Genomic DNA, 24,482 nt, shown 5'->3' on the forward strand with positions numbered 1-24,482 from the left:
AATTTTAGGGTTTTTTCCCTCTCCCTTTCCCTTCCCCTCCGTTTCATTCACTCTCTCTCTCACCCATGTTCAGGCCTGTGTGCACACATCCATGCATGTTCATGTTAGCAGATAATGTAGGAAGTTATGGGTATGTTTATCCCAGTAGGTATGCTCTCTGTATGTGTATGTACATATGTGATATGTGTCTCTCTGTGTGTTTATCTACATGTGTTTTTATTTTACCTATGTATTTGTACAGAAGATTATGGGGAGAAGGGATTTTTTTAAAAACAGACATTCATAACTTCAGGTATGTAATTTGATTTTTAAAAACATTATGAAGCTCTCAACAGTATTTTTACAAAGCAATTTGTGAATACATTAAAATGAATATATTGAGGATAAACGTATTTTAAATGTCAAGAGAATATCAAGTAGTGAATGTGACTGGAATCTGACCAGGCAGGAGGCTTTCTAGAGAGGTCCAGTTTTCGCTGGATTTAGAAAATCAAGTGGACCCAAGTGTCCCTTACTGAAACAGTGACTCCCCGTGGGCTGTTTGGATTGTAGTTAAGGACACAGGCCCTTACTGTCTGTGATCTGATCCCACTTCTACCACCTCCTGTTATGTGACCTTAGACAAGCAGCATAGCCTCTTTTGTGCCAAGGTTCTTCCCTTGAAAAATTAAGATACTGTAGCATCTGCTTTGTAGGGTGGTTCGTGATGGTTAAAGGATAGAATCCATTTTAAGTGCCTAGACCAACACCTGGCACGTAGTAAGCACTCAGTTAATATTAGCTGCTATCATAATTACTAGCTCGCCCTCCTGCAGACCCCCAACCTACTACTGGGGGCTCCGGAGAGCAAGGATAGGAAAAAAAGTCTGTCCCGAACTGCCGCCCTCCATGGGCCCCCATTCTGCTCTGGGCTTCGGCCCGCCCAGCCCAGCCCAGCTTCCTGTGGGCGGCAAGCTGTGATGCTTGCAGCGCTTCCCCTCCGGCCTAGATAAAGGTAGAGGAGGCACAGCCTAGTCCCTGAGTTCACGGAAGTGAGCGCCGGGCACCCCGGCAGGTGGGGGTGCAAGGTAGGGTGCCTGGCATACAATACCGCCTTGGCTATGGAATAGATGTTTGTGAAATTTAACTGAATTCTTAAAAAAAAAAAAAAAACAGGCAATGGACAGTAGATGGCTCCAACTCGTTGCCCTCTTGTTCTCTCCTCCAAGGTAGCGGGGACTCATCTCTGGAGAAGGAGTTCCTCGGGGCCCCGGTGGGGCCCTCGGTGAGCACCCCCAACAGCCAGCACTCTTCTCCCAGCCGCTCACTCAGTGGTAAGTGCACTGCCTGCCTGCCCCTTCCTGCACTCGGCACCTGCATCTGCCCTTGGCCCTCGATTCACCTTCCACTGGTAACCATTTCCCCATGGTTGCCTCCCTCCGATTTCCTGCTCAGAGCCTAAAAGCTCGAGGGAGCCCAGTGCCTAGGGTTTTTCTGGCTTCTGGAAAGACAGCGAATAGTCACTGCCAGACGAGGCTAGAATTAAAAGAGGCCTGGGCAGGATTAAGGTGAAGGCTCCAACGAGCAACGCCGCAGTTGGAGGAGGTCGATGGAAACGGCCATGAAATGTAGGCAGATTGCAAACAGACCCCATTCTCCCGTCTAGACGGGGTCCCCATGACCGCCCCTCCCCAGCTGGCCCTGGAGGTGACATTCTCTAAATGGTTCAAATAGCCAGGAATGTAGGTCAGAGCCAGAGCCAAAGCCTTCTCCATGGCTCCTCCCTCCTTCATCCCCTCCTCTGCCTCAGAGTTTTACCGAGGGGACAAAGGGGTCAGCCTTACGGGGTGGGGGAATAACGTGAGCCGTATCTGTCTTTTAGTTTTGCTCTCTCTCTAGCTCGTGGTCCCTTTCAGTCTTCCTCGAACTGTTTTCCCGCCACTGTTACCCACTGGCTTCCTGCGGCCCAGCCAGACATCTTTCTTTACGACAAGGGAGTGGAGCAAAAGGCTCCTCTCAGCCACCTCCTCTCCCCAGGGACGGGAGCCATCCCATGTACTCCATCGTTTTTCTCTTAAGGCCCATTTGCCCAGTGCGTGGGAGAGAAGGAGAAGGCGGTTCGGCTTCCAGCAGGACTCTGATGTCACAATCGGGATCATATTGGCCCTGTGTAGGGCTTGAATGTCCCAGGGCCTTTAGCAGTCCTGTTCTGGCCTGTCCTGTCTCTGTTCTCAATGCCACCCTACCCTGCAGCCAACTCCATCAAGGTGGAGATGTACAGCGATGAGGAGTCGAGCAGACTGCTGGGGCCCGATGAGCGGCTCCTGGACAAGGATGACAGCGTGATTGTGGAAGACTCGTTGTCGGAGCCCCTGGGCTACTGTGATGGGAGTGGGCCCGAGCCCCACTCCCCTGGAGGCATCCGGCTGCCCAACGGCAAGCTCAAGTGTGATGTCTGCGGCATGGTCTGTATTGGACCCAACGTGCTCATGGTGCACAAGCGCAGCCACACTGGTGAGTGAGCCAGAGAGGCTCCGGGAGGGCTCCAGGGGCACGGTGGTGATGGCTGGGGGTGGGGGAGGGGAGGGCTGGCCACAGCACACTATCTGGCTGATAGAGACTCCCCTCAACACCTGTGCTCCCCTGGCACCTCCTCCCTGCCGCTACACAGAACACCTGATACCTTTCTCAGGATGTGAAGCGGGGAAAGTGCTGTATCCTCAAGGAGGATCCTGTGGTCCAACCCTGGTAGGACTCCTGGGTAGCCTTTGGGGCCTCCCATCCCATAATTTTTTTTTGAAGAAAGGAAAACAAAAGCCTTCCCTTCTCCGCCTCCTCGGGCTTCGGAGGCAGAGTGGACCCTGCGGGGGCTGGTTATGGTGCTAACCTCTCCTCCCCTCTCCCTGCCATGCACCTGTAACCCGCGCCTTCCCCGGGGAAGCCTGTCCCCTAGGGACATCTGTCAGGCAGACTTTGTGCGAAGGAGGGGGCGCATCCCTGCCTTCGGGCAGGGTAGGTGGCCAGGTTCAAGCTTCAACGTTGCTCATGCGCCGCCCTCTGGGATCTGTGCTTCCACCTGCAGGAGAAAGGCCCTTCCACTGCAACCAGTGTGGGGCCTCCTTCACGCAGAAGGGCAACCTGCTGCGCCACATCAAGCTGCACTCTGGGGAGAAGCCCTTCAAGTGCCCCTTCTGCAACTACGCCTGCCGTCGGCGTGACGCACTCACTGGCCACCTCCGCACACACTCGGGTCAGTGACGGTCCAGCAGGACAGGAAGGGGTGGGTCCCAGCACACCCAGCCAACAGCGCTGAGCCACTTCTCCTAGATCTCAGGAGGGCACAGAACGTAAACAGGCCCTGCCCCTCCAATCCCTGCTCTGGATAGCAGAGCCCCATGGGGAACTTAGGGGACTCCGTGGTGGGGTATGTCACATCCGCCACACTGTGTGTCATCCAGCAAAAGGAGCACAGGCCGTGTTCTTAGCTCTTACCAGTCACCTTCCTCGACTTGCTTTTTAAAGATTGCTATGCCGCCAGAGCCACCTGTGCCCCATCACGCCACTCGCGCCATGGGTTACCATCTTCACCTCCCCTGCAGCAGCAGGGGTCCTGATCGGCCACTGTCTGTCCTCTCCTTAACTTCCTCCTGGCTCCTGTGGACATCCAGAGACCTCCCAAACTGGACAAACAGGAGCCCAGGACCTCCAAATAGGACGAGTATCCCATTTCTGTTCCCTGTTCCAGAGGGCGCCAGTGTGTAGAGCGTGTGGGGGAACTGGATTGGCAAGGTTTTCAAGCCCGGCTGAGACTGTTTGAATCAATCTCTCCTTGAATCAGCTGGACAGATAACACACTTCTCAGGCATTTACCAAGTTTGAGACTTTTGGCTTGGCCTTGGGAAGAGGCCAGGAGCTGAGCTGGCAGGAAGGAGAGAGCTCAAGATTGGGAAGAGACAGGAAGGAAGGGAAGAGGGGAAAGAAAAGAAGGGTCTGTCCTTGGACACTTTCCTGGCTCCTTTCTCTCAAACCCTCCTGTGCCAGACTTCAAAAGAACAGTGCAATCGCTGCACCGCCCGCTACACTCCTTCCTGTCTCAGGTCACCTACCTCGTTCCAGGTTCTCCCACCTTGTCAGTGGGACCCCTTTGTGTTTGTGGAGAAACAGGCAGAAGGAGCATCGTTGATTCAGGCTTTAGAATCTGCAGAGCTTGGTAACCATGTCTCTTCGTATGACTCTCATCACAGTCCCAAGGCAGATGTGATTATCCCCATGGTGCTGACAAGAAAGCGAGCTGGGGGAGGGGCGAGCGGAGGAATGAGTTCCGGGTCACCCAGCTCTGCTGCAGGCAGGCTGGGACCCCCACCAAGGTCCAGAGTATAGGCTCCTTTTTCTCAGAAAAGGGGTGGCTCCCCCTGCTGGTTTGGAACAAGGATGGTTTGGTCCCTAGAATTCTTTCCTTCAGGTTTTTTATTTTTATTTTACTTATTTGAAAGGCAGAGTGACAGGGAGAGAGACCACTGGTTCACTCCCAAATGCCTGCAACAGCTGAGGCTGGGTCATGCCAAAGCCAGGAGCTAGAAATTCCACTGGGGTCTCCCATGTGGATAGCAGGGATCCAAGCACTTAGGTCATCTTCAGCTGCCTTCCCAAGCACATTAGAAGGGAGCTGGATGAGAAGTGGAGCTGCCAGGACCCGAACTGGCACTCTGATGTAGGATGCTGGCATGGCAAACGATGGCTTAATCTGCTGCGCCCCAACACTGGCCTGGGTCCCTCGAGTTCCTAACGACTAGCTCAGCTGGGTGGAGTTCAGATGTTGTCCTGTAGGAGATTGTTAATGACAGACACAGACAGGTGTGAGAGATCTTCCAAAACGTCCATAGAGAACGGGCATTAGGATAAAAAAAAATACATGGATTTTTCAAAAATTGTACCAAAATAAGCTTATTTTTTAAACTCCATTTTCCCACAAGCTTTCGGAAGTCCCCTCACATACCACTGAGTCCCATCTCTATGAGATTCTTTCTCTTACAACCTACTCTATGAGAAAAAAGAGATCAGAAAATCACTCCTCTCCCAGATGTTAAACCATTTCCCCAAGGGGTCTTGAGTGGATAAGAACCTGAGTGTTCTTCTCACCCCTAAAATCCAGGGCTTTCCAGAGCAAGAGCAAGCTGGAAGCTGACTGATGCGGTCAAAGCTGAGGTCAGGCCAGGCGGCGGGGCCGGGGACAGTCATTACCAGTCTTCTAAAGACAGCCTCTCGGCTCCCTGCTCAACAAAAGCAAGCAATGTAAATTATACTTTACCTTCTTTCTCCTCGCTTTTCTCTCTCCTTTCTCAAATAAGACCTCTCAAGAATTATCTTTAAACAAAGTAGGAACCTCAGTTTTCCCAATAGTTTTTCTTCAGTAAAAACAAAATCTTTGTAAACCTGGTCCTTTAAAAAAAAATCCAAACTTGGTGTTCTCTTTCTTTTCCTCTTCGTTTTTTCTCTTCTCTCCTCTTCTCAGCATTTCTCTATCAGCAGTGATCTTTCTGGGGCTCCCTTGGGATCTCAGTGTGGAGAGAGAGAAAAGAATCAGGCAAACCCCACTTGGGATGGATACAAACATACCAGTCAAAGGTCAATGAGCATTGCCCCCTCCCCACATTGGCAGACCTAAGGGCACTCATTTCTGTCACTCCAACCCACTAATTTCCCCCGAAACAAAGCAGATGGTTCGTAAGCAAAAAACCCCCTTGTCTGATAAACAGCATGAGTACCCGCCTGCTGCCTAGAAAGGTTAAACCACAGTGTGGGCCCCAGACTCTGAGATCCTGGGGTGGGGCCTGCCTGCTCTGCGAGGTCCCTGGGCCCTCGCTTCCTTTGAGCTGCAGATTGGCCATCTTGAAGCCCACCGCCCATCTGGAGCCGGGAGCCCCGGGATCCTCTCATCCCATAGCTGCACATTAGCGCTCTTCCTACGTCCGTGTTTTCAGCTGGACCCGGGGAAGAATTCAAGTGAGCCAGATACTTTCTTGCCCTTGCCAGTGCACATCTGCTCCTGGATGATTCTCAGAGTCAGGACACAGGGAGAAGTAACTGACGCCGTCTGTCCCTTCTCCTCCACAGTCTCCTCTCCCACGGTGGGCAAACCTTACAAGTGTAACTACTGTGGCCGGAGCTACAAACAGCAGAGCACCCTGGAGGAGCACAAGGAGCGCTGCCACAACTACCTGCAGAGTCTCAGCACTGAAGCCCAGGCCTTGGCTGGCCAACCAGGTGGGGCTGCTGGCTGCACCGCGGGGGCGGGAGGCCAAGGCCAGAGAGAGTGCAGGGCAAGGGTGAGCCCAGCACCACGTCCCATGCAGAAACAACGAGCTTTGTGGAACAGTAACGATTACTCCATTCAGTCTGCTAAGCGCTCTATCCCGCAGAGCCCAGTTGGTGCCGAGAAGAACCTTGTGGCATGGGTCCTATAGGGACACTTTGGGTCTATGACCTCAGACTAACGGGAGAGAGAACACAGGGAGTATAAAATCAGGAGTCAGATGTATGTAACTGTTCCAAATGCTTTTTTTTTTTTTTTTTTTTTTTTTTTTTTGACGGGCAGAGTGAACAGTGAGAGAGAGAGAGAGAGAGAAAGGTCTTCCTTTTGCCATTGGTTCACCCTCCAATGGCCGCGGCCAGCGCACCGCGCTGATCCGATGGCAGGAGCCAGGTACTTATCCTGGTCTCCCATGGGGTGCAGGGCCCAAGGACTTGGGCCATCCTCCACTGCACTCCCTGGCCACAGCAGAGAGCTGGCCTGGAAGAGGGGCAACCGGGACAGGATCCGGCGCCCCAACCGGGACTAGAACCTGGTGTGCCGGCGCCGCAAGGCGGAGGATTAGCCTAGTGAGCCATGGCACCGGCTGTTCCAAATGCTTTGAAATGTTGACTGGGACGCATGTCAGGGTGGTGGACAGAGCCCAGTTTCCCAGGCATTAGGTCTGCCCATCTTGGGTACTGACGTGTTGGTTTTCTCCAGGCCAAGGCTGCTGAGCCAGTGCTACACTTGCTTAGCAGCTGCTATCTGTCCCCACCTCCCCCCACTAGGTGACGAGATCCGTGATCTGGAAATGGTGCCAGACTCCATGCTGCACGCATCATCTGAGCGGCCAACGTTCATCGACCGTCTGGCCAACAGCCTCACCAAACGCAAGCGTTCCACCCCCCAGAAGTTTGTAGGTAAGAGTGCAGTTGGAAAGGAGACATCGGCCACATCAAGCCACAGCTCCAATCAGTCCGAGCCCTGGTTGCCACTAGACCACAGCTTTCGGTCTAGAGATTCGACTTGGGGAAAGAAAGCAGTCTGGTGCTCTGCGAGTCTATCCCTAGCGCAGGAGAGGAGGATGTCCCTCGAGAGTGGAGAGGGGTTGGTGCGGAGGTCTGTCATGATGGTTGCAAGGGGAGCTGGTAGGGCACTCAGGCTCTCCCAGTTTTGTTTTAAATATTTATTTATTTGTGGCCGGCACCGCGGCTCACTAGGCTAATCCTCCACCTAGCAGCGCCGGCACCCCGGGTTCTAGTCCTGGTCGGGGCTCCGGATTCTGTCCCGGTTGCCCCCCTTCCAGGACAGCTCTCTGCTGTGGCCCGGGAGTGCAGTGGAAGATGGCCCAAGTGCTTGGGCCCTGCACCCCATGGGAGACCAGGAGAAGCACCTGGCTCCTGCCTTTGGATCAGCGCGGTGCGCTGGCCCCAGCGCGCCAGCCGTGGCGGCCATTGGAGGGTGAACCAATGGCAAAGGAAGACCTTTCTCTCTGTCTCTCTCTCTCACTGTCCACTCTGCCTGTCAAAAAAAATTTTTTTTTTATTTATTTGAAGGGCTGAGTTACAGAGCTAGAGAGACAGACACCACATCTGCTGGTTCACCTCCCAAATAGCCGCAACGTCTGGGGCTGGGCCAGGACAAAGCCAGCAGCCAGGAGCTTCATCCAGGTCACATCTGGCACTGCGGCCATCTTCCACAGCTTTCGCAGTCACATTAGCAGGGAGCTGGATTGGCAATGGAGTAGCAGGGACTCAGAAAGGTGCTCGTGTGGGATGCTGGTGTTGCTTACGGCAGCTTAACCCACTGCAGCACGGTGCCAACCCTCCCCTCCCCCTTCTTCTCACAGTTTTTGAGAGTAACAAGGATCTCAGTCTCTGTGGGCCTCAGAGTGAGAGAGAAGGGGGTGTGATGTGGTTCCCCACCTGACACTGGGCCTTGGCCCCCAAGGACCTGCATTTTATGGAGAGGGAAGGAAATATTAACGCTAACTGGGTGGGGGCTGAGTCCTTCTCTGAGATCACATCCCACGGAGGCCCTGCTGTCAGGGGAAGGAAGCGAGGAGTGTTGACCAACACTGTGTCAGCCCCTGGGGGAGAGAACAAAGACGCAGTCCTGGGGGGAGCTCCGGAATTCTCCCCGGCTGTGCTGAGACCTCCTTTTCCCCAGGTGAAAAGCAGATGCGCTTCAGCCTCTCGGACCTCCCCTATGATGTGAACTCGGGCGGCTATGAGAAGGATGTGGAGTTGGTGGCGCACCACGGCCTGGAGCCTGGCTTTGGGGGTTCTCTGGCCTTCGTGGGTGCAGAGCATCTGCGTCCCCTCCGCCTCCCACCCACCAACTGCATCTCAGAACTCACACCAGTCATCAGCTCCGTCTACACCCAGATGCAGCCCCTTCCCGGTCGACTGGAGCTCCCAGGGTCCCGAGAAGCAGGTGAGGGACCCGAGGACCTGGCTGATGGAGGTCCCCTCCTCTACCGGGCCCGGGGCCCCCTGACTGACCCTGGCGCCTCCCCCAGCAATGGCTGCCAGGACTCCACAGACACAGAGAGCAACCATGAAGATCGGGTAGGGGGGGTGGTATCCCTTCCTCAGGGTCCCCCACCCCAGCCACCTCCCACCATCGTGGTGGGCCGGCACAGTCCTGCCTACGCCAAAGAGGACCCCAAGCCGCAGGAGGGGTTACTGCGGGGCACCCCAGGCCCCTCCAAGGAAGTGCTTCGGGTGGTGGGCGAGAGCGGTGAGCCCGTGAAGGCCTTCAAGTGTGAGCACTGCCGCATCCTCTTCCTGGACCACGTGATGTTCACCATCCACATGGGCTGCCACGGCTTCCGAGACCCCTTCGAGTGCAACATCTGTGGCTACCACAGCCAGGACCGGTACGAGTTCTCTTCCCACATTGTCCGGGGGGAGCACAAGGTGGGCTAGTGACCTCTCCCCCTCCCCGCAGCCCACCACAACACCACTGCCCCACTTACTGGTGTCTAGCCCTGTCCCCACCACATCCCAAGGAGTTTTGCTTTGTAGCCCCCAGCACTGGCTACCTGACTTCACACCTGACCCTGACCCCTGTTCACCTCACGCACCTCCCCCTGGACTCTGACCCGTGTAAGCATTGTGACGACACGGGTCTTCTGCTTGTCTCCACTTTCTCCCTCCTCTCATCCCAGCAGGAGCACTGAGTTATTTCTCGCTTAGTCGATTGCTCTTTTGCCTTTTTATTTTTGCACTTACGTCAGTCCCTTACCACGCACCCTCCTGCCCACCGCTCCCTTCCGCTTCAGGCCTATTTTCCTCCTCTTTGATCCAGCCTTCTCCAGCAGCACCACCGGTAGGAAGCTCCTCTTAGCACTGAGACGAGCTTCTTGCCGTCAGCCCTCCCTCCCTGCGTTACCGGATTCTTCCCTTAGCTCTGTGGCATTATATCTCCTCTCTGGGACCCTTCAGCCTGGTACTCCATACCTCTCGTGCCCTCTCACTGTAGGCAGCTTGCACTATCCTTGAATGAATGAAGAATTCCCTCATTTGGAAGTAGGAGAGGCTGAAGAACTTCTCCCCAGACACTGTCGGACCGCGGGTCCTCTCACTGTTCCTCTGTAGAGCCTGCACTCAGATCTCCCTCCAGGATGTGACAGACCCCCTCCCCTTACCTCAGACAAACCCTCAGTACTGCTCTTTTCTCTTCAACCTGCCAGTCTACTCAGTGGTGGCTTTTCTCTCCTTGGAGTGCCCCAAACTTATACCCTCAGGGGCCAAGGTTAGGTTTGCAACCCTCTGTCTCTGACACACGGGAGCCACAGGTGCCTAATTGGGAACCAGGGCATGGGAAGGGGGTGGGCCAAAATTCTCTTTCTCCTGCACCTCTCAAACTTCTTCAGTCTTGTGACTGTCCTAGGCTCTCAGGGACTCCTTCAGTCCCCATTCTATGAGAAACTAGTGGATTGCTGCCTGCTGACAAGGGGGTGTCTCGACCCCTCAGGTCACACTGCCTTCTTCCTTTCCCTCCTAGCAGGATTCACCCTCGCATCCCCAGGTTCCTGGGTCCTGTTCTTATCACCATAGGCAGGGAAAAGGGGGTGTCTCTCTTCTCTCCTCTGATTTTCAGTATAACCAAAAATTATCCCAGGATGAGCAAGGGCATATATCCCTCCCCCGTCCCACCCTTGTTCCAGCAAGAATGGGATGCGCACAGCTGAACCCGGGGTCATCCTTTGCTGCCGCTTCTACACGCAGTTCTCAGACTTGCGGGAGGTGCACTCTCCTCCGGGCTACTGCAGAGACCCCAGGTTATTTGGGAAACCGTGGACTGGTGAAAAGGGGCAGGAGGAGATACAACTCCACTGCAGATGGAGGCCTTTTTCTACAAGAGCCCCCTGCCCAAGGCCACAGCCGTCCCATTCTCTGCTTCCTTGAGATTAAAACCAAAGGCTGTTTTTCTATGTTTAAAGAAAAAAAAAAAAGAAAGTAAAAACCAAACACAACACCTCACAAGTTGTAACTCCTGGTCTTTCTCTTCTTCCCTTCCTTTCCCTCACTCTTTCTTTCCACGCCTCCTATCCTTATTGGCTCTTTTGCCTCCAGCTTTTCTCACTCCCTATCAGGGATATTTGTGGGAGATGGTAAAGGGTGGGCTAAGGAACAGACCCTGGAATTGGGGCTCTTAAGGGCTCGGAGAAGAGCCTACCTTACTCTTTTATGAGAAGGGAAACAAGTTTCTCGTCTCCTTCGTTTTTGTCCCCCATTCCGTGGTTTCCCAAGAGAACCAGATTGGCAGGGAGAGGCACCGTGGGGTGATCGTTCCCCCTTGCCAATGTAGCAATAAATAGATGCTGCCGAGGGCAGAGGCTGGGGGCTCAGCTGGGAGGAGAGCAGTCCCCAGAGGAGGGCAGAGTCCTCTCCGCGGTGCCCCGAGTGCTGGCTCCTTGTTTCAGGACAGCAGCAGAGCTGAGCTTAGCATCTGGGCTTCTTCTGAACTCTTCTGGTTACTGAGCCCCTTCCTGTTAGACCTGCCCCCCACCTCTTCTGTGTCTGCCGTGGATCTGGTGACACCTCATAAGGACTAACCTCTTCGGGGGTACCAGGGCCTTAGGGTGCCCCATCCCCTCCCATAGTCAGCTCTGGCACCTGCAACCTCCCGGGACATGAAGGACTATGCTCTGAGGCTATTCTCTGTGCCCATGAGAGCAGAGGCTGGAAGGGCAAGACCAGGTGCTAAGGAGGGGAGAGAGGGGCCTCCTGTCTCTCTCCAGACCATCACTGCACTTTAACCAGGGTCTTAGGTACAAAATCCTACTCTTCAGAGCCTTCCAGCTCTGGAACCTCAAACATCCTCATGCTCTCTCCCAGCTCCTTTTGCATTAAAAAAATATATATTAAAAAATTTAAGAAAAAAAAACCCACACACACACTGAAACCCACATGGAGAAAAGAGGTGTTTCCTTTTATATTGCTGTTCAAAGTCAACACCACAGAAACTGTTTCTAAATAGACACTTTTCCAGACCTTTGTGTGTGTGTGTGTGTGTGTCGGTGTCAAAGCTGCAGATGGGATTTTGTAATACTTCTGGCAGCTTCTTTCCTTATGTACATAATATATATATATTTTTAATCAGAAGTTATGAAGAACAAAAAGAGAAAAAAATAAAACACAGAAGCAAGTGCAATACCACCTCTCCTCTCTCCCAGGGTTTCCTACATAGCCTATGTTTGGTGTCTCCCTTGACCCTAACCCCTTCACCTCCTCCTTTCTTTCTGAGTCCCTCCCCTACCCTTTTTTTAAAGGGTTTTCCTCCTCTCTCAAGAGGAGTTAAACTAGCTTTTGAGACTTACTGCAAAGCGTTTTGTATATGTAATATATTGTAAGTAAATATTTGTGTAACGGAGATATACTACTGTAAGTTTTGTACTGTACTGGCTGAAGGTCTGTTATAAATAAACATGAGTAATTTAACACCCCTGCTTGTTTTTGCAGACTTCCTTTGCCTTTCTGTTGGGCTGGGGGGGGGGGGTGCGGGCAGGCTCCTTGCCACATGTTGTAATAAATTCTAAATAGTTTAGCAGATGAGCAAGTCTATGACTGAGAGGAAATCAGACAAAAGCATGCAAGTTGTTGCAAAAGAACAGAACAATTTGCAGCCTAGAATAGGAAGTAAGAGATTTTCTTGCCATGGGTGACTTTGGGACAGGAGAAAAAGACCTGTCTAGCCACCACAGAGATTCAGCAAGCACCTGCTGAGCACCTACTATGTGCAAAACACATCATTATGACCAGGGAGATGGGTTACAATAACACAATAGTGATGATAATGTTAGGGTCTACCACTTCTTTTTTTTAATATATGTTATTTACTTTTTATTTATTTAAAAGGTGGAGAGACAGAGACAGACAGCTCTCATCCACTGGTTCACTCCCCAAATGCCTACAACAGGTAGGGCTGGGCATGGCAAAGCCAGAACAGAACTCAGTCTGGTTGCAATGGCCAGAGCTGTGCCGATCAGGAGCTAGGAGTTTCCTCTGGGTCTTCCCATGTGGGGGCAGGGGCCTAAGCACTTGGGCCATCTTCCACTGCTTTCCCAGGCCATAGCAAAGAGCTGAATTGGAAGTGGAGCAGCCAGGACTAGAACTGGCGCCCATATGTGATGCCGGCACTGCAGGCGGCAGCTTTACCCGATACGCCACACCAGCCCCCAATAAATCTTTTTAAAAAGATTTTATTTGAAAGGCAGAGTGACGGGCAGGGGTGGGGGCAGGGGGAAAGAGAAAGAGACAAAGAGCTAAAGAGCTATTCCATCCACTAGTTCACTACCCAAATGCCCACTACAGCCAGTTTAGGCCAGGCTGAAGCCCGGAGCCAGGAACTTCATCCAGAACTCCCAACTGGGTGGCAGGAACCCAGCACCAGGGCCATGGTCCACTGCCTGCGTTAGAAGTATGGAGTGGCTGAGACTCAGACTGGCACTCCAGGATGGAATGTAAGTGTCCCACATGGCAGCCTAACTGGTTATGCCACAATACCCACCTCCACTTTGAACTTTTTGTTCTTGCTGCCCCTGTCATTACTATTCTTTCCTCCCTCTTTCTTTCTTTCTTTCTTTCTTCCTTCCTTCCTTCCTTTCTCTCTCTCTCTCTCTCTTTCTCTCTTTCTCTCTCTCTTTCTTTCTTTCTTTCTTTTCTGACAGGCAGAGTTAGACAGTAAGAGAGACAGAGAGAAAGGTCTTCTTTTCGTTGGTTCACCCCCGAAATGGCTGCTACGACCGGCGCGGTGCACTGATCAGAAGCCGGGAGCCAGGTGCTTGCTCCTGGTCTCCCATGCGGGTGTGGGTGCAGGGCCCAAGCACTTGGGCCATCCTCCACTGCCTTCCTGGGCCACAGCAGAGAGCTGGACTGGAAGAGGAGCAACCAGGACAGAATCTGGCACCCGACCGGGACTAGTACCCAGGGTACCGACGCCACAGGCGGAGGATTAGCCAAGTGAGCTGTGGCGCCGGCCCCGTCATTACTATTCTATACAGTATGTCTGCTTGCTGTTTTCCTTGAGACTACAACGAAGGGAAAACTGGAGACACTCCCATCTACAGTTAATTATTTTTCCTGCCCCGTTGAAATTAACACACTCAAAGTTAAGAGAGACATTGAATATACTCGTTTTGGCTTCAAAACGAAAGTTACCAGATAGATTTTAGCTCTATAAAATGGGTTAAGGATTAAGAGAAATGTGCTGGGTTTTTGGAGGGAAGGTAGATCTGTGTGTTCAGACACTGAGATGACTCATGCGTGAGCAGTTGGTTCCCCATCTGTACCATCTTGAGTCTGAATGCTGGGAGGCCCCCTTGCCATCAGAGTGTCTTCAACTTTGGAGAGTGTCTTCAACTTTGGAGACAGCAGGGTGGTTGGCTGCCCGTGGATAGCCCCTCCTCCTCAAGGCTTTCTGATGGCTCTTTAGAGTGGAGCTAACACAAGGGTACTTCAAAAAGTCCCTGCAGGGGTGGGGGCTGGTCTGGCAGTCAGGATCCTGGTTGGGGCATCTGCATCCCATATTGGAGTACCTAGGTTCAAGTCCCAGCTCCATCTTCCAATCCCAGCTTCCTGCCTCCGCACAGCTAGGAGGCTCCAGGTGCTGGCTCGAGTGGTTGGGTTCCTGCCACCTATTTGGGGACTCTGAATTGAGTTTCCAGTTCCTGACTCTGGCTCCTGGGTGCCACTGGAGGCATTTGAGGAGTGAACCAGCAAATGGAGCTCTATGTCTTTCTGTCCAATAAATATTTCTTTAAAAAATTTATTTATGGGGCCAGCGGTGTAGCATAGTAAGTAAAGCTGCTGCTTGCAGTGCTGGCATCATATGGGCACTAGTTCAAGTCCTGGCTGTCCCACTTCAGATCCAGCTCTCTGCTATGGCCTGGGAAAGCAGTAGAAGATGGCCCAAGTGTTTGGGCCCCTGCACTGCATGTGAGACCAGGAAGAAGCTCCTGCCTCCTGGATTGGCCCAGCTCTGGATGTGCAGCCAACTAGGGAGTGAACCAGCGGATGGAAGACCTCTCTCTCTCTCTCTCTCTCTCTCTCTCTCTCTCTGTAACTCTGCCTTTCAAATAAATAAATAAATCTTTAAAACAAAACAAAAAGATACAAGTCTCAGCCCACAGTGTAACTTAGTTTCCTTAAAGAAAACAATAGTAAACCTGGCAGCCATAGAGTATACTATGTGCATTTACAATAGCTATTTTGTGTATAGTAGTGTCAACATTTTTAAATTGTTTTACACTAGGAGTGGTGGGGAGTCTTGTGATTAAAGTGTGTGTAATCTGGAGTCCAGTTGGTTTTCTCCTACATCAACTGAACTTGTTTTCATAGTAGTGAATTGCTTTGTGTATTATACTTTGCATAAGCCCTCACTTTACCATGTTAACTAACCTACTAACTAATAATCCAAACACTAGCTGGGGGAATTTTATTTCTAAGAGCTCTATAATAAAATATAAGTTATTTACACCAGCATCATCTGTTACTAATATTCTGAGCTACTTAGTGCAGCTTTTCATTGTGTTGTGAGTGGTCTCAAAACTAGGTTTCTTCTCCTGCACCAAGAGGAAACAATGTGGACCTTCTTTCTTCCTTGTGGAGTTTATAACCCTTAATGTAAACTTGCTTTGAGGGAGGAGCACACAGCCCCAGCCTATCGGGCCTCTGCCCAGTTAAGATGGTGTTTGGTTAGGTTACAACTGGTTGTTGGCCTTTCCTGGGAAAATCACTTTATTTAAAAAAATTATTTATATTATTTGGAAAGCAGGGTTACAGGGAGGAGGACAGAGAGATCTTCCATCAGCTGGTTCATTCCCCAGATGGCCTCAGTGACTGGGCTGGGCCAAGCTGAAGCCAGGAGCCAGGACCCCCATCCTGGTCCCCTACATGAGCGCCAGGGACCCAAATACTTGGGCCATCTTCTGCTGCCTTCCCAGGCACATTAGCAGGGAGCTGGATTGGAAGTGGAGCAGTCAGGACTTCAACCTGCACCCATGTGGGATACTCACATCACAGGCAGCAGCTTTACCTGCTATGCCACAACAGCCTCAGGAAGATCACTTTTATAGAGATGGCCTTCCAGTTGGCTTTAAAATGTATTCTTCTTGTGAAGTTTTTAGGTCAATTGTGTATGTTGACTAAATTTAAAATTAACTTGTTTATCCAACTAAGTGTCAAAAAAAAGTTTATAAAAGTGATGGGCATTGTGGTGCAGTTGGTTAAGCTTGAACCACCTGCATCCCATATCAGCGGGTACCTAGATTAGGTACTGCACTGATTTTTTTAATATAGATTTATGTAATTTTTTTTAACAGGAAAGCATATTTATTTACAGAGAAATTGCCCTCAATAATGAGAAAATATACATTCTTTTCAAGTATAAGTAGAAATAGTCACAAAATTGACCTCTAAAAAGTCAACATCGGGGCCAGCGCTGTGGTGTAGTGGGTAAAGCTGCCGCCTGCAGTGCTGGCATCCCATATGGGCGTTTGAGTCCCAGCTGCTTCACTTCTCATCCAGCTCTCTGCTATGGATTGGGAAAGCAGTAGTAGAAGATGGCCCAAGTCCTTGGGCCTCTGCACCCGTGTGGGAAGACCCGGAAGCTCCTGGCTTCTGGCTTCAGATCGATGCAGCTCTGGCTGTTGTGGCCAGTCAGGGAGTGAACCAGCAGATGGAAGACCTTTCTCTCTCTCTCTGCCTCTCCTTCTCTCTGTGTAACTCTGACTTTCAATAAACAAATAAATCTTTAAAAAAAAAAAGTCAACATCATTTAAACCATATTATCTGACCATAATGTAATACAAGTAAAAACCAGTAACAAGCAGCAATTCAAAAAAAAAATTATATACTGGGGGTCAGCATGTGGCACAGCAGGTTAACACCCTGGCCTGTAGTGCCGGCATACTATATGGGCGCCAGTTCAAGACCCAGCTGCTCCTCTTTCGATCCAGCTCTCTGCTAAGACCTGAGAAAGAAATGGTAGATGGCCCAAGTCCTTGGGCCCCTGTACCCACGTGGGAGACCCGGAGGAAGCTCCTGGCTCCTGGCTTCAGATCAGCATAGCTCCGGCCGTTGCGGCCAATTGGGGAGTGAACCAGTGGACGAAGACCTCACTCTCTCTCTCTCTCTGCCTCTCCTTCTCTCTGTGTAACTCTTTCAAATAAACAAATCTTAAAAAAAAAAAAAAAAGAAAAAGAAAAGAAAAGTGAACAACAGCACAAACTACAGAGATAGTGCACCTCACACACCAACAGTTTTCAAACATTTGCCCTATGTCTATGTATCCCTTTGTAGTTTTAACAATTACTTAAGCTCTCAAAGAACTTACTTATGAGGATTATATTGATCAGTATTTATCATTTGAGAAATGAGAGCTGAAAACTTTTGGAAGACTAAGCAAACTTTCAATTAGCCATCTGAGTGATGTCATCACGTTAGGGAGTCTCCGGAAAACTTCATTGTACACTCAAGAGAATGAGAGAAAAAGGCAAATACCATAAAGCTATTAGGAAGTTTTGATCTCATGTACTCCCTCAAAGGATCTTGGAAACACCATATCACATTTTAAAGAGATATGTGCACAGACAACATCTTAACTTCCTCTTTCTGTCTTTGTGACATTTAATTAAATTTCAAACCCACTGAAACATATATGCATGTTTTGCAGCAATATTGATTTTGTATCAGGCACTATGCAAAACATGTTCTGCATAAACCATTTAATGTTAACTACAATCTGAGGATTATTGCTGTTTCCTCATTTCACAGATAAGGAAAGTAAGGTTCAACGAAGATAAGTGATTTCTCAAAGGTCAACTAACTTGGAACATGAGCATTAAATCCCAGATCTAATTATATAGCACACAATCTTTTTAAGATTTTTTTTTTACATTTTGGCCTTTTCCTGAAGCTATTTTTTTTAAGATTTTTATTTATTTATCTGTGAGGTAGAATTACAGACAGTGAGAGGGAGAGACAGAGAGAAAGTTTTCCTTCCGTTGGTTCACTCTCCTGATGGCCGCAAAGGTCGGAGCTGCGCGGATCTGAAGCCAGAAACCAGGAGCTTCTTCCGGGTCTTCCACGTGGATGCAGGGGCCCAAGGACTTGGGCCATCTTCTACTGCTTTCCCAGGCCATAGCAGAGAGCTGGATCAGAAGTGGAGCAGCCAAGACTAGAACTGGCGCGCCATATGGGATGCTGGCGCCGCAGGCGGAGGGTTAACCTACTGTGTCACGGAGCCGGCCCCTTTAAGATTTATCTTATTTATTCAAAAGGCAGTGTCACGGGGCCAACACTCACTTGGTTAATCCTTACTTGGCCTGCATCCCATATGGCCGCCGGGTTCTAATCCCGGTTGTCCAGCTCTCTTCTGTGGCCCAGGAAGGCAGTGGAGGATGGCCCAAGTGCTTGGGCCCCTGCACCCACATGGGAGACCAGGAGGAAGCACCTGGCTCCGGGCTTTGGATCCGCGTAGCTCTGGCCGTGGCGGCCATTTGGGGGTTGAACCAACGGAGGGAAGACCTTTCTCTCTGTCTGTCTCTTTCACTGTCTAACTCTATCTGTCAAATAAAAACAAAACAAACAAACAAAGAAACAAAAACAAAAAGCAGAGTCACAGAGAGAAAGAGATCTTCTATCTACTGGTTCACTCCCTAAATGGCAGCAACAACCAGGGCTAGACTAGGCTTCATCCAGGTCTCCCAAGTGGGTGCAGGGGCCCAAGTACTTGGGTGATCTTCCACTGCTTTCCCAGGTGCACTAGCAGGGAACTGGATCAGAGATGGAGCAGCCAACCAGGACTCCAACCAGCACTCATGGGGATACAGGCACCATAGGCAGCAGCTTTACCTGCTAAACCACAGAGCCAGCCCCAAGATTTATTTATTTTTATTTGAAAGTCAGAGTTACACAGAGAGGGGATAAGAAAGGGAGACAGAGAGAGATCCATCTTCCATCTGCTGGTTCACTCCCCAGATGGCTACAACAACCAGTACTGGGCCAGGCTGAAGCCAGCAGCCAGGAGCTACTTCTGGGTCTCCCATATGGGTGGCAGTGGTCCAAACAATTGCTGCTTTTCTCAGGCCACCAGCAGGGAGCTGGATGGGAAGTGGAACAACCACATGGGACACTGTCATTGTCACAAGCAGCAGCTTTACCCGTTATGCCACAGTGTTGACCTCGTACACAATCTTAATTGCAAAAATGTTGTTTGTGATTTTTTTTTTTTTTTTTGACAGGCAGAGTGGACAGTGAGAGAGAGAGACAGAGAGAAAGGTCTTCCTTTTGCCATTGGTTCACCCTCTAATGGCTGCCACGGCCGGCGCACTGCGCTGATCCAATGGCAGGAGCCAGGTGCTTCTCCTGGTCTCCCATGGGGTGCAGGGCCCAAGCACTGGGCCATCCTCCACTGTACTCTTGGGCCACAGCAGAGAGCTGGCCTGGAAGAGGGGCAACCGGGACAGAATCTGGTGCCCAAACTGGGACTAGAACCCGGTGTGCCGGCGCCGCAAGGCGGAGGATTAGCCTAGTGAGCCGCGGTGCCGGCCCTCTTATTTCTATGATTTGTAGATTTTCCATCTTCAAACCTGAGAGAATAGTTAATAGAAACTGAGAAGTTAGATCTATGAGGAATAGCAATTCAGACTATCATCTGAAATTAATACAATTTTCCATTATAAATGTGCCTCAAAAACATAGGTTTGACTTTCTGGTTGGAGTCTTCAGTGGTAAAATGTCCTCCTTCCCTTAGCCAAGACAGACTCCAGTTACAATAAAGCTTGGGCTCCTCAATCCTTGAAGCAAAGCACGATATAATTTGGAGTGTATTTTCACATACTTTACCTTTCTCAATGTGCAAAGGATCTGTGAATGAAGCTGGGCAGGCTCATCAGCTTCATAGTACATATGAAGAAACAGATTTAGATAGGTTGTCTTGCATTATAAAGAGCAATAGTGAAACCCAAGTCTTTCAACTTCAAATTGACATTTTTCTATTACATGCCATAAAAGGTCATCTTCACCACTCATCCCTTTCAAAAGTTCCAGGTTAACAGAAGCTTTTAGGAAGGTTCACTCGCTCTGGACTTTGCTCAAGTCAAACTTCTTTAGTGGTCCTCCAAGCCAGGAAAATGCATCAGCATTGCAGGCAAATTTATAGAAGAAATGGAAGAAGAGTAATAAGCAAAGAGAGGATATTTTCCCCTTCAGAGGAATAAATCCGATTATGCCTTTGTCTAAGGAACTGCCTGGTATTTGGAGAGGCACAATGGCACAGTAAAATGCTTTTCTTGTTTGCATTTTGGCTCTTCTGTTTGAGCGGTTTCTTTGAACACATCCACGTTGGATCCAGCAAATGCACACCCTGGGAAGCAGCAGATGATGGCTCAAGTACTTGGGTCCCTACCACCCTTACAGGAGATCCAGAGGGCGTTCTTGGCTCCTGGCTTCCGCCTTGCCCAGCCCTGGCTGTTGCAGGCTTTTGGGGAGTGAACCAGTGGACGGAAGACCTCTCTATCACTGATTTTCAAATAAATAAGTAAATCTTTTTAAAATAAAAAATAAAAGAGAACAGAACATTGCATCTTATGTTGTAAGGATAAGTTGTTTCATGAAGGTTGTGTTTCAGTTTTCTATGCGTATATGTGATTTTAAGTGTACACTGGGTTCTGTTGTAAGATGCATTTCGACTATGGGTCTGGGTCAAAAACTTTTAAGTTGCCGGTCCAAGCTACACCTCCAACGATTTGTTAGATGACAGAGAGCACAACAGAATTGAATCAGAACAACTCTTATTAGTCTGTGTGACCTTAGCCGCTTTGTTGAGGTTTAAGCGAGTATTTATAAAAGCAGTTACCAATGCCTGTAACTGTACTAACATGATTATTCAGGCATAAGAAGGAGCAATAGCCCAAGACCAGTGCATTCGTCTCGTCTTTGTGGAGTCTGATTCATACTAACCCGTTTCCTCCCAGGTCTTTCACTTCGCAATCCTACACCTAGTGACAGTGCGGTCAAATTGAGCTCAGGGCGTCCCCCGGTGGCGAACCGCCGCTGTCGGGCTGAGGACTTGGGCCAGGGGCTTTTTCGCTTCGTACTACAATTCCCAGCATGCAACTTACTCATTTTGGCCTCGAAAAGGCAAGGCTTCTTGTGGCCTAGCCCGGGGACACTTCCGCGTTTGGTGCCGCGTGAACCGGAAATTATCCCGCCGAGAATTACATCCGGGTTAGGGTGTCGCCGTGCATGTTGGGAGACCTGTAACTCTAGTCTTCTTCCGCCATCAGGTTAAATAGTCCCGAGAGTATTTGTTCCACACTTAAATACATACTAGGCACGCGCTATCACCATGTATATCAATGGGAACGCTGAATAAGAAGCAAATTTTGAGTAAAGTGGGTTGCCGTTCTTGAAGGCTGTCTTGTAATATTTCCTCCTGTGCGAGCGTAGGGATCTCGCGCTATATAAGAGGGCCCGGACGGAGGCTGGATCCTCTTTCAGGTCCTCGGTTCCAAGATGGTGAGTTCCGTCGCGTGGTCGGCGCGGGGGCTCCCCTGGAGGCGTGAGAAGAGGCGATTTTGGGGTTGTGGGGACTCGAGAGCCTCGACTGTGGCGGGAGAGCGGACAGAGTGCGTGTGTGTTCCACGCCTTGGCGCGGAGGGAGGAGGGGGCTGGGGGCACCTGGCCGGAGACGCCGCGGCCGAGCGTGGCGGAAGGGGGCTGAGGCTGCGGGAGGTAGAGCCTTCTGCTGACAGGACGTTTCGCCCGATGTAGACAAAGAAAAGAAGAAACAACGGCCGTGCGAAAAAGGGCCGCGGCCACGTGCAGCCTATTCGCTGCACTAACTGCGCTCGCTGCGTGCCCAAGGACAAGGCCATTAAGAAGTTCGTAATCCGCAACATAGTGGAGGCCGCGGCCGTCAGGGACATATCCGAAGCGAGCGTTTTCGATGGTGAGTGAGCCACCGGGGCGAGAGAGGCGAGGTTCTAGTGTCTACACCTGCTTCTCCGACAGCTTTAGTTCCTGGGTTTTGGCTAGGGCGGATGTATCAATGACACACTTCAAAGGTAGCATTAAGTGGTATCTTCATTGCTTGGCTTACATCTCTATATCCGTGTTACGTACGATAACGGGACAAAATGGGTGAGATCGTTGCCGGCAAGACAAGGGTGTCTCACTTGGCACTTCAGGCGGAGGTAACTGGGAGAGTGTAAGTTTTATGCGGTGGCTCGAGTCAGTTTGACTCGTTGGGGGAAGAGATTCCAGAATGAACTTGCAGAGTAGAAACTTGGTAAAAGGAGAAGCGCCTAAATCATGAGAGTGGTTTATACGCTTGAGACAATGGACTGGCAGTGAAAGTCTCCAGAAAACCTTCAAAATTTGTAAGAGTTTACACAGAGAGGTCTTCCATCCACTGATTCACTCCCCAGTTGGCTGCAACGGCCAGAGCTGCGCCGATCAGGAGCTTCCTCCAGACCATAGCAGAGAGCTGGATCGGAAGTGGAGCAGCTGGGACTAGAACCAGCGCCCATATGGGATGCTGGCCCTTCATGCCAGGGCGTCAACCCTTTGCGCCACAGCGCCGGCCCCATGGTGCATTTCTTTTGTTTGTGAGACTTAACAGTCACAGCTAAGCACTTAGATTTGGGGTGAGAAAGCCTCATAGAAGTGCCTGATGCTGAAGGAGGCTACTGCTGTGTGATTTTCCTGTTCCTCAGCCTATGTGCTTCCCAAGCTGTATGTGAAGCTGCATTATTGTGTGAGTTGCGCCATTCACAGCAAGGTGGTCAGAAATCGATCTCGTGAAGCCCGCAAGGACCGGACGCCACCTCCGCGATTTAGACCTGCTGTGAGTATCAAAAGGGGGATGTGGCATCCAGAGGGGTGGTGGAGGGAAAAACCGAGGTCCCCAGGGAATATCAGGTTAAGGCCTTGGCAACTAGCAGAGTGTTTTCAGGTGAAACGTGGTCTCCTTCCATAGCTGCTAGCTTTTTGAGCATTTACAGCCTGGACACACAAGGTTGAGAGAACAGTAGTGGTCAAGTTCTCTTGCTGAAAGGGTGACCTTGAATCAGTGGTTTTAATTTACTCTTCTCAATCCTTTGTGTTTCAGGGTGCTGCCCCACGGCCTCCACCAAAGCCCATGTAAGGAGTGTAATCTTTAAGGGCTGAAGAAAAGTTGTCCTCTGGAAAAATAAAGTGGAATCTATGGTTTATGTAGTATACTGCGTATCTGTGCCAGATAAGGTGGGAAGGGGGGTTGTATGTGTTTCATGACAAGTACTGAAGTGTGTGGGGGTGTGGTGCCATAGGCTTTCTGTGGCAGAGAAAGCAGATCCATGTAAGTTAAACCTTCAGTTTTGTGTGCGTTGTCTTGGCCCCCTCTTCACCCCTTGACATAGCTGTGTGGGTTGGGGGTGGGGAGTATTAGGCCTCTGAATGTTAATTCAACTTGGCAAGCCTAAGTTGTTCTGCTTTAAAAGGAAGTTAAAACTGGGTAAAGGGAAACTAAGAACAAGGATAAATGTTGGGTGAGGTACTCATGGGAAAGTGACTTAGACTGGAGGAGGCCTTAAAAAGGAAATACATGGCTTAGATACCTTAAGCTATTACACAGTCTGTTCAGAAGTTCCAAGTGTGGAGAAGGGTGTACCTTATTTCATCTGGACGGTGAGTGGTTATACGTAGGCCAGTAGTTCAGAGGTCATACCTTGTATTGAAAAAAGTCTTTGTGTCTAGTCAAAATATTTCAGGGAAGAGGCTGAGCATTTTAAAGTACGGTGGGGGCCTATTAGAAATCTCTCTAACTTGGTACTGGAAAAACAACTGACAACCTTGGGGTGAGTACTGATGGGTGTACTAGAATTAGCTGTGGCAAATCCTTAATTTGTCAAGACCATATAGGCAAACTGGATACACACTTTGGGAAGGTACATGAGATAGTTTGGTGACACTTCCTCTATATTGCAATGACTGTGTCTTACTAAATGTAAGAAAATTAGTGATGAAGGTTAAGCCTGGTGTGATGCAAATGCCCCTTGCTTGGTTAAATGCATAGGGCCCTGGGTGGGTGTATGTGACTGCTCCAAGATTCTTGGAGTGCTAAGAGGCTCAACCTACCCTTTTCTCATAGTAGGTCTTGCTAGCTCTCTCCTAGTAGTCCTTCCCCTCTGCCATATTTTAGCGATTTGCATTCTAAATGCAGAGTATGCTGTTAGATTTTGGTCTCCAGAGATCAGTACTTCGCAACCTAACATTGCTAACAATTGGTTTAAGTTTCACTATTTGGCAATCACCAAACTCAGTGATTTCTGAGTGTTAAAGGGCTTTTCATTGCAGTAGTGTGGAACCTGGAATGCCAAGGTCTGGGTCTCCCAAGTAAATGACACTCAACCATGTGACCCCCCCCTTTTTTTTTTAATATTCAAGATTTACTCATTTGAGGCAGAAAAAGATGTTCATTCCCCAGGTGGCTGCAATGGCTGGAGCTGTGCTAATCAGAAGCTTCCTCTGGGTCTCCCATGTGGGTGTGGGGGCCCAAGAAATTGGGCCATCTTCTGCTTTCCCAAGCTGTAGGAAAGGGTTGGATCAGAAGTGGAGCAGCAGGGACTTGGCCGGCCCCATCCAGCCCCACCCACCCACCGTGGGGTGTGTGTGTGTGTGTGTTTTAGAGATACAGGTCTTCCTTCTGTGCCCGC

At 50.2% G+C, this 24,482-nt stretch overlaps 2 protein-coding genes and 1 long non-coding RNA gene across 11 annotated transcripts in view; 2 read left to right on the forward strand and 1 right to left on the reverse strand.

Moving 5' to 3' along the window:
- Nucleotides 1–12,226, forward strand: part of IKZF4 (IKAROS family zinc finger 4) — a 29,154-nt gene extending 16,928 nt beyond the window's left edge. For 7 of the 9 annotated variants that reach the window (XM_070052364.1, XM_070052365.1, XM_051832863.2 and 4 more), the window contains 7 exons: nucleotides 1,209–1,313; nucleotides 2,233–2,493; nucleotides 3,062–3,229; nucleotides 6,094–6,243; nucleotides 7,060–7,191; nucleotides 8,441–9,152; nucleotides 10,446–12,226. In XM_070052364.1, coding sequence (XP_069908465.1) covers nucleotides 1,209–1,313; nucleotides 2,233–2,493; nucleotides 3,062–3,229; nucleotides 6,094–6,243; nucleotides 7,060–7,191; nucleotides 8,441–9,152; nucleotides 10,446–10,686 — 1,769 coding nt within the window. In that variant the 3' untranslated portion in view covers nucleotides 10,687–12,226. Of the gene's footprint in view, nucleotides 1–1,208; nucleotides 1,314–2,232; nucleotides 2,494–3,061; nucleotides 3,230–6,093; nucleotides 6,244–7,059; nucleotides 7,192–8,440 lie in introns of all 9 variants that reach the window. The other 2 variants (XM_070052367.1, XM_008256630.4) reach the window with 1 other exon arrangement.
- LOC138844358 (uncharacterized) lies at nucleotides 466–20,992 on the reverse strand. Its single transcript, XR_011380088.1, has 2 exons — nucleotides 20,907–20,992; nucleotides 466–5,534 (listed from the first exon to the last, which is right to left on the reverse strand). It is a non-coding gene; the product is annotated as an uncharacterized lncRNA (long non-coding RNA).
- A 5-nt stretch (nucleotides 20,993–20,997) lies between these two features.
- RPS26 (ribosomal protein S26) lies at nucleotides 20,998–23,004 on the forward strand. The gene is made up of 4 exons (XM_051846357.2): nucleotides 20,998–21,303; nucleotides 21,559–21,736; nucleotides 22,503–22,633; nucleotides 22,898–23,004. Exons 1-4 carry the CDS (start codon nucleotides 21,301–21,303, stop codon nucleotides 22,931–22,933), a joined length of 348 nt encoding a protein of 115 aa, XP_051702317.1. The 5' UTR covers nucleotides 20,998–21,300; the 3' UTR covers nucleotides 22,934–23,004.
- Nucleotides 23,005–24,482: the final 1,478 nt, after the last annotated feature.

The sequence above is a fragment of the Oryctolagus cuniculus genome, chromosome 11 (assembly GCF_964237555.1).
Source record: "Oryctolagus cuniculus chromosome 11, mOryCun1.1, whole genome shotgun sequence".
Lineage (NCBI taxonomy): Eukaryota > Metazoa > Chordata > Mammalia > Lagomorpha > Leporidae > Oryctolagus > Oryctolagus cuniculus.

Excerpts from the sequence above, each read along its gene's own strand:
- RPS26 (XM_051846357.2), top strand. Across the intron at positions 21,737-22,502 it reads CGAAGCGAGCGTTTTCGATG|CCTATGTGCTTCCCAAGCTG; the intron begins GTGAGTGAGCCA and ends CCTGTTCCTCAG. Across the intron at positions 22,634-22,897 it reads CTCCGCGATTTAGACCTGCT|GGTGCTGCCCCACGGCCTCC; the intron begins GTGAGTATCAAA and ends TTTGTGTTTCAG.